At 42.1% G+C, this 20,297-nt stretch overlaps 2 protein-coding genes across 2 annotated transcripts in view; one reads left to right on the forward strand and one right to left on the reverse strand.

The window, feature by feature from the left end:
• LOC110973382 (polypeptide N-acetylgalactosaminyltransferase 1-like) overlaps nt 1-17,538 on the reverse strand; it is a 23,058-nt gene extending 5,520 nt beyond the window's left edge. The window contains exons 1-8 of the mRNA XM_022224179.2: nt 17,045-17,538; nt 6,928-7,097; nt 6,281-6,452; nt 2,681-2,881; nt 1,757-1,874; nt 1,174-1,362; nt 646-783; nt 239-337 (exon numbers count right to left, since the gene is read on the reverse strand). Of these exons, the coding sequence (XP_022079871.2) occupies nt 239-337; nt 646-783; nt 1,174-1,362; nt 1,757-1,874; nt 2,681-2,881; nt 6,281-6,452; nt 6,928-7,097; nt 17,045-17,427 (1,470 nt within the window). The 5' untranslated portion in view covers nt 17,428-17,538. The remainder of the gene's footprint in view (nt 1-238; nt 338-645; nt 784-1,173; nt 1,363-1,756; nt 1,875-2,680; nt 2,882-6,280; nt 6,453-6,927; nt 7,098-17,044) is intronic.
• Nucleotides 17,539-18,415: 877 nt separating this feature from the next.
• Nucleotides 18,416-20,297, forward strand: part of hacl1 (2-hydroxyacyl-CoA lyase 1) — a 6,621-nt gene continuing 4,739 nt past the window's right edge. The window contains exons 1-5 of the mRNA XM_087148232.1: nt 18,416-18,572; nt 19,453-19,557; nt 19,766-19,806; nt 20,002-20,082; nt 20,268-20,293. Of these exons, the coding sequence (XP_087004358.1) occupies nt 18,531-18,572; nt 19,453-19,557; nt 19,766-19,806; nt 20,002-20,082; nt 20,268-20,293 (295 nt within the window). The 5' untranslated portion in view covers nt 18,416-18,530. The remainder of the gene's footprint in view (nt 18,573-19,452; nt 19,558-19,765; nt 19,807-20,001; nt 20,083-20,267; nt 20,294-20,297) is intronic.

The raw sequence follows: 20,297 nt of genomic DNA on the forward strand, positions 1-20,297 counted from the left end.
TTAAGAATGAAGTTCCTGCCCTGATTAATTAAGTTCAAGAACCAAGAGCTGAGGACTCTCTCACTACACCACAGAATGCATGCTTTAGGAGAGCACAACAAAAAGAAGTTTTTCAGTCACAGGCTTTTTTTCAGTCACAGGCTTGCCAGGAAAACCCCTGATAATGATTTATTTCAAAGGATTTGTGCCCACTGACTAATCAACGTCACTCAGTTTTGGTTGGGGCAGCTCCATATACCTGACTGGGTAGATTTTTGCCACATTTGCTGACTCCGATGGGTTTACTCTCCCCGGCTCTCAGTGTGTCCACGCACAGATTGGCGTGCTTGTTATGACACTGGACAATGAAAGGAAGAGACAAAAATGAGAAGGAATCAATCAGAGACACTGGACAGAAAAGATAGCAGCTTAACCAGTAATTGGCAACTGACGGCTGCACCTGTCACCCAAAACCTGGGAAACTTTTCAAAAATTTCCTTCACTCTGTTACTTATGACTGGCCTTGTGAAGGGACTTGTGACTGGACTTGTGATGGACTCCAATACAAACGCCGACAGCTTTAGTTCTTAAAACCAGCCAACATCGCCCTCTACAGTTCACGCACACAGCTAGGTTACTGATATCCCTGTGTACGTGCTATCTTACCCTTCCCCAGGCGACCAGCTGATCTTGGGCTGTCCCCAGTAGGCTAGGGTAGACCTTCTCTAGATACCACTGAAAGGGATGGCAGGCCAACTTTTGCCTCAAGGCCTGTCTGTCCGCAACATCACCGTAATATTTATTCTGTTGGCAATTAAATCAATCATTAATTGAGTGTTTGAAACTAAGCTCATTATTCAACTCATGCACGCTGCTACTGCTGTTTTTGCATTTCTGCAATAAATCAGCATCATTGTCACAAAGTAAAATGTACTGCTCAAGGTTAAATGGCTTCTGTCGTGAGACTGCATTCCAACATCGCCATGATGTGCTTTGCAACTTTACGAAAGGAGCGATAAAATGCAGCAGACATTGTCAAGAACTTTTTCATTTCAGCAAGCCCGGCAAAGAATTTATAACTTGAGTATCTTCATTACTTACAGTGTATGTCTTTTCATTGAAAAAACCAAATCATTTTCAAAGCTTCTTTTTTTCTAAAGTGTTGAATACTGCGAGTGCTAAATGTGAACTAGCCTGTGCTTCAGGCAAAGAAGCATAAAAGTCTCTCTTGTAGTCATCCAGCCAGACTTCAGCGATACGTCCCAGGTTGTGCAGATACGATGCTTCAACCCCTCCAGGGAAGTTGTACGGAGGATCCTGCCGATCGATGTGACCCACTCTGGAGCAAGGAATGATCTTGATGTTACCTCCGCACATCCAGACCTGTCAGGGATGAAATGATAAAGCACAGAGTAAACAAGTTAGTGCTGCTTTGGTTTGAACTTTGTCCTAGGACGTTTTGCCCAGTGGAAGGCAAAACAGATAGCCTTGACCGGTCAGCTGCACAGTGACCAACGGGCAAACGTCCAATTTATCAGAATTTATTTCTCAATATCATTTGTATCAACATTTCTTGTGATGCATATGAATATGTTTGCTGTAAGGATATTGGTGCCATGTGACCAAAACTGGTGTCATGTGACCAACACATACGATTTTGTAAACACATGGGAAATGGTCTACGAGGAATGAGGTACTTTCAAGAACATTTGGCCTATAATTTCTTTGAAACAAATTGATCTGTGATAGCTTTTATCTTATCCAATCACAGCCTTACTCTTAGAGACAGCTCCAAGCTCTCACCACCCCATCCTTCCATTTGAGGATCTAGACTGCCGATGCGCTCAAAGTGATTCCTGTCTACTGCAAAGATTCCTCTTCCTAACACTGGCGTTCTGCTCGATAAACAAATCCAAGCATTGCATAGAAAAATGAGACATTTCCAAAGATGCACTCTGTGTAGGGGAGATGTTAACCTTTCATTGTGGCTTTTGCCTGTATTTCAACAGATTAGTAGATCAATCAGTCACAGGTTAGATGAAAACACGCTGGCCATGTCAACTGTACAGAATATGTAGAATGCACAAAAAATCCAACACAAATTTGAAAAGATTTTCCATGTCTCTTTTTGTTTGACTGGTACAGTGATGGAAGGGCGCCCTCTGTAGACATGCAGGAGGCAGGGAGGAATGACTGTTCTATTCCAGCCACTGGTTTTCATACACAAACCTGAATTGAAACACCAGAGAGAAAGTAATTTCAATTTGGTTTTAAGTTTTAGCAGGTGTGAAACTGGGTCTCGGGTCTGACAGAGGCAATTTCCCCCTTTATGCAACGACCTCCGTGGTAGTAGGAAACCTTGTTTGAGGAGCTTAGGGAAGTCCGTTAATTGAAAGGAGGTGTGGGGGGGGGATATGTCCTGAAGCAGCTCCTAAGTCTGATTCATAATTATCACTACAAGATATTACAACACTGAGGGCTCCTTGATTCTCCAATATGGAGGAAAGTTTAAGATGTAAACATTCTTGCAATTAAGTTACCTAAGCGCATATCATGCCCTTAAATGGCAATATCAAACGGGCTTGTCATGTGGGTCTTACAAAAGACAGCAAGGCAATTTGCAGCCAAACCTATATATAAGTGCTCAAGAGAATCAAGAAAATTGCCCAGTGAACTGGTTTAATTAATATTTAAGTGGCACCTCAAAGGTTCAATGGGGCTCTCTCGTTCTGCTAAGTCTGCCTTGGATAATGGCGACAGCTTGATGCTGAGGTCCCACTTGAAGACGGACCGTGAGATGCCCGATGCAGTGTACTCCAATGTCTCGTGGTCGATGACGTCAATGATGGGTGCTGCGACCATGGAGCGATCTCGTTTGATGGCATCCAGGAGGGGCTCTAACCTGTGACAAGCAATGACAGCAGATGACAAGGAGATATCCGAACATTCGATCGAATATTTGAAAACCATTTTCTGAATATGAATAGTCAAATGCAAATTCATAAAAAGGAAGGGAGAATTTTTATTTTGTTTTAAATGAGAAAAGTTGCACTATTGAGACATGTTAAGGCAGATTCAAATGAAAAGCGACAGAAATCTTCCAACGATTCAAAAAGTGAATTATTCATCAAAAAAACTAAAAGGAATAGAAATTTTCAACATGGCAAGAAGCATTGCTCATTTCTTAAATTTTGCTAAATCATGGTTGGAGGTACCCATGCACACTAGAAGATATTCTAGTGATTCTAATGTACAATTGTATATGGTTTGTTCATCAATAATCTGCTGGTTGAAACGACTGAATTTTCAGGTATTTGATCGAATTGAAGTTTGAATATTTGAATAGTGATTTGTTCGAATAGACTCGGCCCTACAGTGAGGGTAGCCAACGAATGGCAGTGACTCACATGGCCATGACTGTTGATGATAAAAGATGACAACAGTACATTGTGTTACACTGTCATGTGATTATAAGTCTTATTAAAAAGAAAAGTACGGGAAAATGGACAAGAAGGATGAAAGGATTCCAGCAATTATATGCAGAAAAAAAAATGATGTTTTGTGAAATCAAGCCTGTGCCATTTGACTTGAAACTTATTTGTTACGTAACCCATTAACCCAAATAAATCTGTTACACAAGTTTTACCTTTAAGCGATATATATATACAGTCATCTGTCGACCTTTAAGAAGCATTATTTTAACACACAGGAGGAAAACAAGAGGCACAGACATCTTGAGTCATGATTGTGAGATAGCTAAGTAAGACTGACTTCAATCTGTGAGGTGAGAGGCAAGACAACTGTATCCTGACTCGTTTGATACTCTCCAATGGAACTGTCAGTGTGCGACTAGGGTAGATGGCAGCCAGCTGACAGGTCACTTGAGGTGAATTGGTTTAAAGCAGTGTAAAATTAACCAACAATCCTCAGATCAACCATACATTTAGTAACAGGAAACAACTCGTTTTCTTCTTCTTAGTCACGCTTGTTTGAGCTATGACATTTCCGACCTGGTTTGGCACCACGGTATAATTTTGTTGATGGGAAAAAACTTACTGTAATTATGGCATTTTCCCCTGAATACATTGACAAGATCCATTCAGAAGACTTTGTGCAAGATGTGTGATGTGAGGTACATGTATCATTCCTACAACAAAGTTCAAGCATCTTTATGGCATCTCATATATTGTCCCCATCATGGCTTGGATGCTGCAGACACCGTAGGACTCAGTATCACTAGATTCTCTAGAAATTCTGAGACTTTTCATCGCAATGGAAAGAATTTAGAAGGTAGTCTTACAGTTGCTCTGAGTGAGGAGATTTGTACAACACAGGTTGAATTTCTATAAGGATGAACAAAGAATTGGAGATGGAACTACAATGTTGTGGAGATAATTTTCATACATCTTCAGAAATTTGTGGAAAATACATACAATTTAAAAAAAGTCTTGCTCTTCTGTGAAAAATCCTCTTGGAAATACAGTGCATGCACAAGGTTTGGACAGCATAAGGGCTACAAACTTCAAAAATGCTCCTCAATACTGCAAATAAAAACAACTTTTTTCCATGCAGAAGGCAAGATTTGGGTTCAGGCAGCCCTGTTGACTTGGCAAGGTAGTTAACACCTGCTGGTTTTACGATCTGTCTGGGAAACCACTTCTGAGGTCAGGTCATTAGGATCAATTACTGTCTGGGTCTTTGGCGATCAACTCAACCACCACCTTTGAGTGGGGAATTTAGTGGCCATGGCTTTGGCTTCCACCATTGGCCTGCCATGAAGAAGAGCCTAGCCACAAATGACAATGCCAGGGTTTGACTGCCTAGCAACCCACATTCCCAGGGCACTGGCTATTACATACCAATGACTCTGTGTGGAAAATGCATACACATGTACTTGTCTACATGTACATGTTTCTTGGTCTTGTACCTTGAGCTGGAAGGTTAAAGGATACTAAGGAATGCCCCGGTGCAGCCTTGACACCTGTGTGGTCTGAAAATTTATGACCCTCCATAATGCTGTATAAATTGTGAAGTGTGATGTAAAAGTCCCCAGAAGGTAATTCACTGCATGGAGGGGAAGCAATTGCCCCCCAGCTTTTTGGAAATTCAGAACTGAGGTAGAAGAAACAGAACATGGCTCTCTACAGAGAATTAACCACAAGATGTGGTGGCAAATGGCCTGTTCTGTCACATGCAAAATCAGAAAAAATGTAAATGTGATCAATAAAGAAACAGTTTGAGAAATAACCCCACAATGTGGAAGTGTCGAATCCAGCTAGCGACAGCATGTTGGGATCTTGGGCAAGTCACTTTACCCCTGTGTGCCTGTCTCCACCTAGGAGTAAATGGGGACCTGTGAGGACAGACACGGTTATGTCTAGCTGTTTGCGCCAAAATGGCAGCATCAGGCTAGTAGTATGCTCCCCCGGCCGGGAGCTGAGATGGTTTCAGGAATGTTCAGATGATGTGATCCTAGTGTGCAGGGAAAATGAGAATACCGCGCCTTGGAATAGTTTACTAGATAGATGGCACTCAAGAAGTGTTTGTTATTATTATAATTGAATAAACGGCCTGATCTACTCATGCAATATGGCATTAAACATGACCGACAAAAGAAATAGTTTTTATTTCTAACATAAAAAATCCACTTCTTGGTGGCAAACTGTGGGTCTACAATTTGACCCTCGGACTAAGATTAGACACAAAGTTCACAAAAAGGCAGGCATAACCTGATGGAAATCAACAACATGCAATCAAAGAAAAAAGCTATACAACAGTGGCTCTATTCATTCTCAACGAAGCGTGTACATAAGGGCTCAAGTGTTTTTGATCCTGTGTTGAGCAAGGTGCAACACCCCTGCACTTCCAGGATTACCCTCTAATGTTAGAGGTGTGAAACTGAAGTGTCAACATCTCCTGGGTACAGCTGGTAATTAGATAGGAGGGGTACAAAAGGGGCCAGGGTGCTGGGATCGTGTCTGGGTACCTGGGCTGGTGGTCAGACAACCTTGGATCAATCAAGGGGCCTTGATTCAATTAAGGAGAGATTGACAACCAGCTGTGAGCAGGGCCATTGGTACAGGGGCAAACGCCATAACATTGCTCCATGGTTGGATGAGGGCATTTGTGTTTTCTCAGGCAGAAAATTGCTCAAATACATTAGGACCTCTGGTTGTTTTGGTCTAGGCTGGTTGAGAATGTAGACATGATGGGAAGAACTTGGCCACTTGGTTTTGTTGGGGGGGTGTAACTATGGTGTAAGTTACACTGTGTGACAAAAAGAAACTCCAGCATACCATACCAGTGAGTGTTCACCTCGCAATGCGAATCCAGAAAGACCAACACCTCCCCAAGAGCTTCCTTCACCCCCTCCAGACGAGCCTTGGCCACCCCTGCCCTGCTATTGGTTTGTACCAGTCGGACCTTACTGCGGACCCAGCGTGGGGTAGTCTTGAGCTGTTCCACTATGTTTACTGGGAGGGTACAAGAGAGATTAAAGGGGTACCAGTACTTACAATTGAGGCTAGTGGGGGTTAGTGGGTTTCATATATTCGATGATTGATGAAAGCAGAGATGGGTACTGAAAGGTTGTGGGAATGCCCCATCAATTACACTGGCAGGGTTATAAACAGACTCCACTGCCATAGTGAGAGAAAAAAAAAACACAGTGTTGAAACTGCCCTTCAAGCCAGAAATGATCAACACGCTTGATCCACCTTGGACTAGTTAAACTCCTTCAAAATGTAGCGTACTTATTTTCAAGAGTTACTAAGATATATAAATGCCCGATGCAGAAAAGATTGACAGTATCTTAGGAAATATTGCTCCTGCACTACAGGTCACATTTACCACAGTTTTGCTACTGAATTATATCCCCCCCTGGTCCTGGGTTTGATCAAATTCCAGCTGGACAGTGTCAGGACTGTAGGACAAATCTGCTGGTCTTACCATTGTCACTGTAATCATCTACCAGAATGATCTCCTTCAGGAGTGAATGTGGGCTCCTGTTGAGGATGCTGTAGATGGTGCGTAACAGGGCTGACCACGCCTCATTGTAAAAAGCTATGATGACTGAGACGGACGGAAGAGCCGAGAGGTGGTAGGCCTCATTTTTACACCTGGAAAGAAAAGTGAGGAAGGAGGCCAATGTTTAAATTATCGTTATATCTACCGACACAACAATTGGCAACTCCTCATTTCAGTACATTCTGCCGAGGGTATCAAGTACATTTCCTGCCGGATTTTCAAGCGAAGGAGATGGCAAAAGAGTGCCCAGAATTTTCAACCTCAATAAATATCAAAATATTTCTTTATCAGTTTTCAAAAGATGCATAAAGAACTTCACTTCTCAAATTCAGTTTAATGTCAGACTTCCCAGTTTTTTCCTCCCTAGTTCTTCCTCCCTCCCATAATTTGAGTTAAAAAAACAACACCACCCAACTTCATGCCACCACTGTGCATATGTACATGTGATTTCTCCATGACTCAGCCTTGGGCATGAGTTTGACTGGAGTCTTATAGATAATCCAGAGGGCTTACAGCTTCATGCTGAGATTTCAAACCATGGGACAACAGGGGTCTCACTAAAAATGTGAACATAAACCATAAATATGCACATGTACGGTATGTGCTGAACATTAGTCCCTGGACGTTAGGCATGAGGCTAACTTGGACCCTTGAACTGAGTTGTCTGCTCTCCAATTTCGGAGGTTAATGATGCTACTGGTATATTGTGGATGTTCTTCGACATTTTCATATAGCGCCATCCAGCGACTGCAGTGTACTAAAGTGCAACCTTGTTCCTCTGAGTACAAACCTGCTACGCCATGTTGGTTTCCATAATGCCTTTTGCGATCTTTGAAGCAATCCAGGGAGTCAAGGTCGACTAAAGTGACCTTATGAGGTCAGTGCCTAAGAGTGCAAGAAGCAAACCAGTATGACAAGAGTGCACCTTTAAACTCTCTGGGGTTTTTTTTTCCCTCAAGCATTCAGCATTCAATTCTAAGGTCATATACCCTAACCCAACACCACAAAAAGAAAGCTTGGAATATGTACAATAACACTGAAAAAATGAGAAAGTCCTGACTATTGCCAACAAACAGGTAATGAACTCCGCTGTTCAAACAAACGTTGAGTTGCTGTCCTCAGGGTAAACCTGAAACCAAACCCCTGCTAAGATGCAACTCCCTCAAAGTGGCACAGCAATTGACTTCGTATCCGGGGGATAACAGCGGTTTCTCTGATCCTACCTTCCGGCTATGTACTAGTACATGAACAAGGGCACAAGCCCTTCAAATCACTGCTCAGCACACTCGGTCTCAATGAGGCATGGTGCTGTTTTGGGCTTGGAAATGTCTGACGCAGTCACCACACCATGTCGTGAATCCCCAGAGGGAAAAAAAAATTCTACAAACTTGAAAAAATAAATCTAAAGGGCTGAAATCATGCATATGCTCATTTACACATACAGTGTGTCTGAATAGAACACCCATTTGACATTGTTAAGTGTACATGTACATATGTACATTTCACTAGCTTACAATTTCCAAACATGATGGTGCTGCTGTCCTGATAAATGTACATGTACCAGTATGTCGATTTCGGAGCATAGCAAAGAAAAACGACAAATGGTACCCAACTGGGCCAGCAATAATTCCCATCACACTGCACCTGTTGCAGACTATGGCTCAGGAATTTTATTAGGTACAGGTACCAATACCAAGGTCAACATTCAACATTTGACCTGGCCACTTTCTTGTAAATATTAAAGGATAAAAAGAAAACTGCCAAAGGTGTCATGTGGTGAGGTGTGGATCAAGCCCACGTGTGGTGCGTCAGGTTCTGTCGGACATTCCTGGATAACTGGTTCTTGGCATTTTGCCTGTGCAGCAGAAAAAAATATATCAGGCGCAATAAAGTTCATGAAAACCATGAACTCTTTGGTCTATTTTCAGGGAGGCCTTATACAAATATATATCCATACAACATCCATGCTCCACTTACTCTTTGTACGCTGAGCTCCAACTTGTGATCCTTCATTTTCTGTAGCCTCCAACCACAAAGAAAATAAAACACCTAGGGATCTATCTTAAGACTTTCCCTGAGTCCTCCAAATCATTCTACTGTGCTGAGAAAGGGGACAGGCCTTACCTTGCCCAATCCTACACCAATTCTTTCAAACTCCCAAAGGCAGAGTTGTAGATCTTCAGTCTCAAGTCAGTCCACAAGTCAACGCACAAGGCATTTCACAAGTAAGTGCGGATTGAATTTAAAAAGATGAATAACAAAGGAATGCTTTTGCCACAGTTCATTTAAATAGCTTTCGAGTTAACTTGCGGCTGAATGACTTGTGACTGACTTGTGACGACTTGCAGTGACTTGTCACTGACTGGATTACAACTCTGCCCAAAGGATTCTGAAGGATTATGGTTCATTCATGAGCAAAATGACATTATCAGCCACCTTTAAATACTACCAAGGGAACTCTGCCATAGGATCCCTTATTCCCATTACCTGGTACCTCTGACCCCAGTAAGGCAGCCAGGACTGTGCAAGCCTGTTTACCAAATGAAAGGTACCGGGTATTAAATAGTCACCATCCACCTTTTGAACCTATTGTTATTGCAGCACAGTTTGGGTTACGTGCTCTTCAAATCTAGGCTAATGTATCACAGTCACATTTGTTTGGAAAGAACCGGCACTGCTGGAGACTGGGGCTGTCTGACATTTCTACTTTCTACTGCAAAACAGAACCTCAACAGAGTAACATATGATTGGGGAGGAAGCATCTCACAATTCAGGGAGCATGGAACTCTCCACATCACTGGGAATGGCCCGGGATGTGGTGTTACTGACAGAAACGTGGACACTGAAAGTTATCGTACTACTACTAGGTACACAAAAAGAAAAAAACCAGGTTGTGCACATGTAGGACCAGAATCATGTCAATGAACAGCAGTGCTCTCCAAGTTCTGAATTCTAAATGTGGTGGAAACTGACCAAATTACTGACACTCTTTACATCCATCACTGGTGATGAGGACCCACGTCTGTCAAAGGGGTTCTAGGTATGAACATGTTCGGCTGTTTTGTGGGTAGGTAAGTGGCTCACTTGAGTGATGAGAGCCTGGAAAGTTCTGTTGCAGTGATGATAGTGAGGGGGGGCATGGCCCTTCCAACAGAAGGAGGGTTGCTTGGACACCTTTCCTGGCCTGGCACCTCTGGTCAGCTGCCTTTGTTCTGGCTCTCATACCAGGGAGGGGAGCCTCAGCAAGGCCAATTTAGACATCCATTCCCCAAACTAAGATCAGATCTACATTTATACATGTGCATGTACGCACTCATGGAATTTAGTCAAGTAGTGGTTCCAACAGAATGGTACATGTACAGTAACTGTCTAAATTTTGAAACGATCTCTCAATCACCCAGCAGGCACCAATAAACGGGAAAACTGAAAAATAAGGTCACGCAAGCAACAGAAGGTTAAATTTACATTCATGACCACATTCTATTTGGGTTAAGACTGGGATGGAATAACAAGCCTGCAGCAACTGGAATAATTTAAATTGGCTTAACATTTCAATGGCCCTGCTGAAATACTGCCCCAGTGCCATATTTCATAGGACTGAATTTCCATGACCTCCTGCATTGATTTTTATGTGGAAGTATTGTTGATCCAGATTAAATATTACCGAGAGAAGAGATTCCCCGCAGACAGAAAGCATGACCCTGGTTTCAATTGAGCAGGCTAAGAATGCCCAGGAATTCAGACAACCTTGGAGGGACTGTCAGGCAGAAATAAATCAACTGATGTTGAGATCGCTCGGTATAAACCATGCTCTGAACCACCTCTTTCAAAAACATTTCAAAATCAAACTTGGAATGACTAGAATAAAATTACACCAAATTTACTATAAATCTGAACAAGCAGACTTGCCATTTGTTGTTTTTAAAAAGTTCAACAATCCAAGAAAATCGTAGGATAACAAACTAAATATTTCCACAATTGTTAGGACAATCTCTAGAGCTAGACTTGACACCAAGATTCATTCTCCGAGTCAGGATTCTGATTCCAATAGAAGCTGCATGATCCTGTTGTAGAGATATTTCAAAGCCAAATTCCCTGGGTTCATTTCTGACACAAGTTCTTCATTCCTTCCCAACTGAAACTCCAATCCAAAACCTGTTGGTTGGATTTCAATTCAAGCAGCTTAATGGCATGTGCTGCATTTTTCTTTTTTTTCAGCTCCTCCTTTCAAAGATTGTTTCTTTTCCTTGATCGGATGATTAAATTTCTTTTTTTTTCTTTCAGTGATCCGTGAGGTTTCATATCTTCATAACACGACCAGCATATTGCATTTCATTTCCAAGTCTATTTATATCTCATTAACAAGATCATGTTTTATGCAACTTTTTCTCAGATCACCCTGTTTTTCCTCACCCAAAGATGAACAACTTCCTCCTGAAGTGAACATTTGGAGCCCATGAGGTGAACTCATTCACAAAGGTCAGTCGTGATGTGGCTCTGCATTAAGAATAAACTGTGTTGTGATTTGAAACACTTGCTGCTATAATCTGACTTGATGAATGGTTTCCCTCACCTCCATACTTAAAGAGCATATGAATTCAGAGGGACTAGGGCTGACTCCATTTGAGTAATTCACTATATTCGACCTTCAATTCGATCGAATATCCAAATATTCGGTTGTACCAACCGCCAAATTGTTGAACAAACCATATGCAAAATCAGTTGCAATAAGACACACAATTGTACATTATAATCAATATAAAAGCTTCTCACATCTACATGTAGGAGTATCTCCAGCCACGATTTAAATATCCAGCAAGAAATGAGACAGAGGGGTACCCCCCCCCCCGAAAATGTCCAATCTCTATACACACTCTAGAGTGTTACCTAACACATCCCCTTGGATGCCTGAAAAGAATTCCTCAGATTCCAGTGAAACAATGACCAACACAAAGGAGGGGTGGGGGAGTTCTCTCCGTCTCATATCTTGGGAGATTATTTGAATTTGGGGGGACTGTGCCAGGCAGGGTTCCTGTAAATGCTGCATTCATGGAACAAATGGAGAGTAACTAGAGTTGATTCCATTAACCAGTTTTGGGAGTTGTGAAAGTGGAACATTGGGGTCTTCTCGATCAGTCTTGCAACAGTAAATTTGGCAAAGAATCAGGGTAATTGACTCAACTGCCAGCCATCTTCTGAACAGAACAGTAGGAGTAAAGAATGGATTCAATCCCATCCAATAAACTGAAAAAACTTAAGACCTCGATTGTCAGAAGGGATGCGCTGGAAATCTTTCTAAATATTCCAAGCAGGTACTCTTGACAGTTTTATAATAATAAACTGAAACAACTTAAGACCTCGATTGTCAAAAGGGATGCACTGGAAATCTTTCTAAATATTCCAAGCAGGTACTCTTGACAGTTTTATAATAGACAAGAGCAGATGTAGCAAAGACTCCACAGCACAAACACTGTATCATTAAACAACAGGTACAGCAGCCAAACCCTTCAGCATGGTTACAGGTACCCAAAGCTACAGTAAATGACCCCAGCAACCTTTTCACAGGGTCCAGAACCCTGGCGCATTCTGACTATTTATCACATGAACAATTTCCAACAGATCTTAGCCTGCCTTCAAGCTCAACAAAGCCATTCTTTGAAGAGGCTTCTTCTCGTCCTACCCGCATGCCCAACCGGTAGCATTATTAATCTTCTTTGCTATCTACGCTCTTCCTCTTATGGGATCATACCCCAACCCTGTCAGTGATAACCAAGTATAACACTCCATGTTTGCAGAGCTGCCCACTTGAAGATAAACGAGTGCCCCGATAATGGCACTGTGTCTAGTGGTACTGTTACAAGTTCCCGTTGCAAAACCAAACCTCTACAGTTGGTCAGACAAGTCACACTGGTACACTTACAGTATTTAATTAGCAACACAGTTGTCCTATCAGTCAAAATCAGTCAGGTGACATACATGTATGTGATCGGCTCTAGAAAAATGGGTAATAAGTCACCAGATTCAGGTTATCGGTTTTTGATATGGCTGGATTGAGAACATCAAAAGCTACAATTTGATTTATGACTGACCCCTGTAGTGCACTGCGTTCCAGAGATATTTAGACATTTGTATATCCACATTTTCGGATTCAATAAAAGCCCTTTTCGAGAAAAAGCTCAGAAAGTGTAGCACTTGGAAACACAATGCTATGTAGGATTTCCTACTGAAGGATCAATTTTTCATCTTTATTCATCATTATCCATGTTTGTAGTCACAAATTCTGAAAACATAAATGTTACACAAGGTAATATGAGGAAAAAACACAAAATCACATTTTGGAAGATATTTTGCCCTCTCCAAATAGTACAGGCCGTAACACATTTTGGAATTGCGCGACTTATTACCCGTTTTTGCAGAGCGGGTCACATATGATATGTCTACGCACTGCAGAAGGAGTGGTGGTAGGAATTTTAGACTGTTTTTGATGGTTAAAGCAAAAGGAGGGTTCTAATGTCAAATGGGCCACATTTCCAAGTCAATGAACAAAAGTACTAAGCAAAAAATACCGAGAATTGGTCACGCTAAACAAACGTTTCTTACCAGTAGTTTGGCAATTTGTTGGGTAAATTACTAAAAAGTCTAAATTTATCTTGCACATACATGTACCGAGGTAAATTAGAAATTGTCGCAAAGGCAATCCTTCTAGGCAAACAGGTTTCCAGTCAAAATATGTAACACTTGAAAACATGACAGATTTTAAGTGGATTATTCTATAAACAGTGGTTCCATGCCATGCAAAAGAATGGTCATCAGGTACCGGGCGCAAGGGTTCTATTCACTGCCTTTGTAAGAATTAAACTGAAATTTGCATGTGGATCTGTAGGCTATCCGACATTTATCTACATGTACCAATGGTGGTTCCAAAAATCCTTCAAAATGAGAAATGGACAGGTGAATCTTACAGCCAGTGCCACACCTCCAGTGCAAGGGGCGAGAATATTTTCAGGGTGAATCACTCCTGGAAGATAATACATATACGTGTACATGTAGAGAGAGAATCCCGAACATGTCAGTCATCTCAGTTTGTTCTTGGGCTTAGTTTCCAAACTCTGTAAGCAATGACAACACAGTTCTGCCCCCGCATTCGCCCCTACATAGCAAGTTATCTGACATACCCCGGCCGCGGTATATGCTCACAAACATGTCAGCTGTGCCTAACGGTACTGTGCAACACTTGACCCAAATGTGGTAACTGAAATGGCATGGCATGTTAATTCTTGACAAGCTGGAACATGACCAAGGACAGTAGCTTCCAAAATAACAGGGCCTAAACACTTTCCTATCTTTGGTCATTTAGGAGAAATCCATAGTGTGTGGTGCTAGTAATATCTGATATGCTTGTAGCTTTACATTTATTCTAAATCTTCTCTCCTGAGAAGTGAAATTTACATCTAAATTTGTCTGACCACCTACAGTGTACTGTACTCACTCAGAGAACTACCATAAAACAATAAAAATCAGACCCATATCTTGTGTCCCATTGTCCCACAGATGTCTGGCTACACTTTGTCTAAAAGCAAGCCTTGGCACTGATAACATGTCACGAACTTGAATCACCAGGTCAAGTCCAACTTTATCTATTCTCATAGTCAAAACCAAACCACAGTTTCCTGTATTTGTTTTGTAGCAATGAGACAGGATAGGAGTGTGAACCAAACAGCCCACACAATGAATTATTTCACAGGAATTGCCAACTGTCAAAAAGATCTTGTTCAGGACAACACGACCATGCAAAGTAAATATTTGCTTTCTCCAGTTGGGAACTGTAGGCAGTGAAGTTGTGAACTGTATGTACATGTAGGTTATCTTTATAGGAGAAAGGATACAAGTTCCAAGCAGGTTGGGAATTCATTTGAAGGAAATAGCAAAAACAGGAAAGCAAGTGGTAACTAACAGATTAATCCGACAAGTGCAGGAATTTAAGCTGCAGGGTTCGAATTTAATTTGAATGCCCCAAGTTGCATCTAAACCAGAAAGGAACTGATAATCCACATAATATCTGAAGGATGTGGGAAAAGTGCTTCGCCATCAGACTTAAGTCAGTCACTCACTTATGATAGCAACAAGTAAAATGTTGGAGTGATGCCACTTTTGGTGGGAATCACGAGAGCATCCGTTACGGCGTTAGCCTGCAGAGCAAGATGGTTTGGGTGGAATTCGACGGCTTTTAATACTTGGCAAAATTTGGACCAGGAGAATGCAAAATTCAGACAGAAAATCCATGTCCAAGAAAAAGGAGTCAGACTTGAGGCTGAATCTAAGCTCTGACCACATCCAAATGATCTGGCTATGGCTTGATATTACACAGGGCTCATGGGAGATGGCTGTAGCCACAACCATACACTCTTGTGTATTTCAAACCACAGCCAATTAATTTGGGCGTGTTTATAGCATGGAGTTCCCTGTACCCAGTCATCATGGCCTCAGTGGTGGACTTGGTTCCAATTTTGACACCATATTTGAATAAGCTTGGGAACTCTAAACTCTAACTCGATTTACAACACTTCCTCCCATAAGCAAAAATAAAAATTACCAAGGGAGAATTGTAGGTACTCGGATATTAAGATATGGAGACAGTTTATCGACTTTGGAAAAACAAGTTTGAACATGTCTTGCAGGGGAAAGTATTGTACTAGGGTAGCAATGCACACCTTATTAACCCTAACGCTCCCAAATCCTCCAATTTTACGTACGCCCTAAGGGGTTAGGGTTAATGTCCACAGAAGAATCCTGAAAATCAGCCCCTGAAGGGACACCCAACTATTTAACGGAGCACGGAGCTTAATAATCTTCCCATTATCTGTGGGATTATCCTGTCTCATTATCCCTGCCATAATCCAAAAGATACAGCGAAAAGGGTACGCCAAGTATTCTGAATAATGCCTCTTGCATTTCGGTGACAGGGCTTTTTCTTACTAAAAATGGAGGTTCGACCAGAATCTGACAAAGGGAGGACTATCAAAGGGCAAGACTGAGTCACCTTTTTTTGTAACAGTAACAATTTCTGGCTTGCATGTCGATCTCACTATCGTCTCTCTGTACTTGGGATGAGCGAGCAGAAGTTTGAAGTTGGCAAACAACAAACAGTCTTATTCAATCTCTGCACAGTGATTAAACCCACAAGTGATCAAACTGTGGCTTTTCCACCCCTCAATCATGTTGGCTCCTCCCCCTTCAACTTTCACTGGTATAAACAGAGACAACAAAGACAGGATAAAAGTGTTTCAAGACTGCCCAACCAGGACAGGGTATTGATCGTCCTTTAGGAGTCATAAATCCATTTACCGAATAATGGCCAGTGGACAATGCCCAGGTGTTCACTATTCAGCTGAGTTGCTGGAGTGTGACTTTTTCTGTGTTTAAGTCTGTGACCTGGGGTAGACAGCCATGCGACCAGTGGTGGCTGCACTGGAACGCAGTTCCGTGGACATACTCTCATTTACTGAGTAGGAAATTTAATCTGATGTCCAGGTTCCGTTTCACTGCTCCATATTTATGCCATGGCGGAGCCGGGGAATTGTGTGATGCCCTGATGTAGTTAGTGAACTTTGTTGGTACAGTCTTCTTGGAGGTGTCTTTGATCAACAGATGCTTAAAAAACAGAGCAGTGAGATGTCACCAGGGTTCACAGTACAACTGTTTGACAATGCAGTATGTTGGTAACCATCACTCTCTTCCACCAAAATTAGGTTTTGCATCACTTTCACAAGTTTGAGACAACTTGAAAATGTTAACACCCACCAAAATACGGCTGCCAATACTTCAATTCAGTTTCGAATTGTAGCAACAGCACAGAAAATTGATCAAGTTATAGTTTTACTATAAATTCACATTTCGTGTGAATAAATACGTCTAACGGTGTATGTCAAAAACAGAACAGCTCAGGCCTAAACAAATCGTGGAATAGACTCGCTCTCCCACCTCGGTTTGGGAAAAAAACGAACACAGAACATATCTAAGCAGAAATTTGGATACCTACCTTTTATGTCTTGTATCGGCTAAAGTCCTTTGCACTGAAACCATTTCACTGACAACCAAATTAAAATTGTGAATTCTCATTGTGTCTTTTGCTCGTTCCTTTGCCTCGCCGTACAGCAGGACCGGCTGGCCATTCTCTCCCGGGCCAAACCGAGGAACGTCCCGGCCGAGTTGGCCCAGCAACTCGCCATCCAAGTCCGAGTCTACTCGAGTCCTTGAATTTCCCTCGTCGTTTTCTGTCCTACTCTCCCCTCCAACTCGCAGGTAAATTTCCCTCCTACTCGTGCTCTGTAGCGTGCTCTCGTGGTAGAAGAAATAGACGACCGACGCGGTAGAAAACCATATTATTCCGGCAAGAAGAAAGGAGAAGAGTTTTGCTGCCATTTTTGTCTGCTCCTGGCCGCTTCGGCGCAACGACGCGACTATAGTATACTATAGTCGGTATAGTATAGCTAGCTAGCTAGCTGCCTGGCCTTCCTGGCCTTGTCAGTGACGTACCGCGTATACGCGTATCACATGTTTCACGCACAGCATGTGCGCAGTTGTAGCCTACCACGTGGGTTTGACGTGTTGTTTGCGTTCTCATTGGTAGAATTTGATTGAGTACGGTGGCTCGCCTAAGGGGGGGGGGGGGGGGCTTGGGTTCATTGAGGTCTCCCTCAGTTTTCTTTCCTGTTTTTCTCTCTCTCTAAAATAAGAAGACAGTATGACATATGCCTACATCTTACACTACTTGCAATAACTCTGTCACAGACGTTCAGTTACGCCAATGTGTGTGGTGTAACGGAGAGGGAAGGGAAGGGAGGTTGGAGCCGCATGAGCTGCATGTATTTAGGGGGTAAATTCCGGTCCGACCCCCGTCGAAAATTCCTGGGTTGCCCACCGGAACAATTCTTTGAACTTCTTATGTTGTAGCTGGAGGTGGAATCTATCTCTTTCCACGATTCATAATAATCGGATTCTTAAATTTAATTTTACTTGAGCCGTCCGTTGATTAGAATGAACGATTTAGTGACAGTAGCACAAAACCCAGTTATCCAGTGATGAAAAAAGACAAACTTCATCAAATTAACTGATCTTCAATCACGCTGCGCTGATTGCTGTGAACATCGACTTCATTTTACCTGTGGGGTACGGAAGAGTGGGTGGAGCACAGCTGCGGCCACGCCCAATCGAATCGGGTTCATCTTCATATTGAAAGCCTCCCACTTTATGATGTCACTCCGATCTCTACAGGAAACATCATAATTTGCGATAAAATGTCAGTTTTAATCGACATTTTTCGTTTAGTTCACTTATATCCTTTATAAAGCTCCATGCTCGTATCAAGGAAAAAACGACTTTATCGACTGCCTTTCATTTTCAAACTGTTGAGGGCGCTGCAACAGTGCAGCGCCGCCGCCGCGCCGCGGCCCGCGCCTGCACCTTAAACTTTGGACTCACTTGAAAATAGTCTCGAGTAACTTTGGCCTACAAATTCTGCAGAAATGGACGGAGCAAGAGTGATTGCAGAGGCTCTTAAAGCCCAGGTAAGCCTTCTGTAGATCCTCCAGAGATGAATTAAATCATACTAACGTTAGGCCAACCTGTAGAAGTTACGCTATGTTTTATTTCTCCATGCGAATCGCAACGATGATGCATGCGTTGAATGACAGTGTTTCTATGGAACATTCTTATCGGTGCTGAATGCTGGTTTGCACATAATCACAACCACAACACACACGAATCACAGTCAAATGAATAGTGGGTAGGATCGGTGGATGTGCACTATTGATCGATGGCGCTGCGCTATCCTGGACAAAATCTCTAATTTTGCAAGAAGTCTGGAATTGCTGAGCAAGCATGACAGATTTCTGTTGGATTGAATGCATGCATGTTCACGTGTGTTGCAGGTTACCGTCTCTGGTCTGGGGTTCCTGGCATGACCGGTCACTATGCTCTCCCGATGTGCCATGTATTTCAGTTGCAGTAGTTCCAATCAGGCTTTCTTTTCTTTGTGGGGGGGGGGTAGGCCTATTTTAACTTAATGATTTGTGTGGCGTAAGCAAATGATGGCACAATTTTTGGAGGTACTGTAGCTACCTCAGGTCTGAAGGTGTTGGTTTTTACAATACAATATGTAGCTGATGCAAGCACAAGGGTACAATGATGCACACAATTTTCATGCATTTGTGAAACTTAACGGGAAAAAATGTTGCATCCTGACTCCATCTTTCTCATCATATATCATCTCAGTAAAAGTCAGTCATTACAGAAATGCTGGAAAGACACGAATTCTGGACTGAGAAACATTTACCGATGTTGTTGGGAAAAACTTAGAAAATTCTCTTCACTCCCCGTAGACTTTGTACACAACTGCTGAAGTGGAGTCAGGATGCAACATTTTTTCCACGTACTTTTCACCTCCAGGATGTTGAGTATGTCTTTGGCATTGTTGGATTTCCCGTCATAGAGGTTGGAATGGCCATCCAGGCAGCAGGGATCAACTACATTGGAATGAGGAACGAGCAAGCGGTGAGTCTGGAAACAAGACTTAGAGTAAATCTGTGTTCAGATTGATGTCCATTACTGTGTGACTTTTCACCGATACAAATTGGAATTATGTAAAAAATTAGGAAATTAACAAGTTGATGTGGGAGTTGTTTTTAATTGTAAGTACCATAATCACTCGGTATTCTGTCAACTAATTTTGATAATATGGTTAATTTTTCCTCCTGGATAGGCATCCTATGCTGCTGGTGCTATCGGATATCTCACTGGAAGGTAAAAACAAAAAGAAACAAAAGAAATTGGTTGTGATCATTTGAAAATTGAAATCATACACAGAAGTCTGTGCAGATGGTCTCAAATTTCAAATGTTAGATATGCTAATAAATTTATGTGGAATGCCGTCCACTTGGTTTTCATTTTTGTCTTGGATGGTAAATTTTTGTCCTTTTTTGTGTGTGTGTTTTGTAGACCAGGCGTATGCTTGGTGGTGTCTGGTCCCGGAATGCTGAACACCATCTCGGGAATGGCAAATGCAACCGTTAACTGTTGGTGAGTTCAATGCCAGACCTGACTCTATTGCTGTCTGCCTTACGAGTGCTTAGCCGCAATCTTCCCTGTTCAGATGTTTTCAACACACTGGTGTCAGCAGACAGAAAATCCCTCTCTTGTGTACTCAATAAATGCAGCTTCCTTCTCTCGTAGTTATTGTATGAATTATGCATTATTATTTATAGGCCTATGATTGTGATTGGAGGATCGAGTGA

Source organism: Acanthaster planci, linkage group LG17 (genome assembly GCF_054643075.1).
Source record: "Acanthaster planci isolate LZ-2023a linkage group LG17, COTS_SCS, whole genome shotgun sequence".
In the NCBI taxonomy this organism is placed as follows: domain Eukaryota; kingdom Metazoa; phylum Echinodermata; class Asteroidea; order Valvatida; family Acanthasteridae; genus Acanthaster; species Acanthaster planci.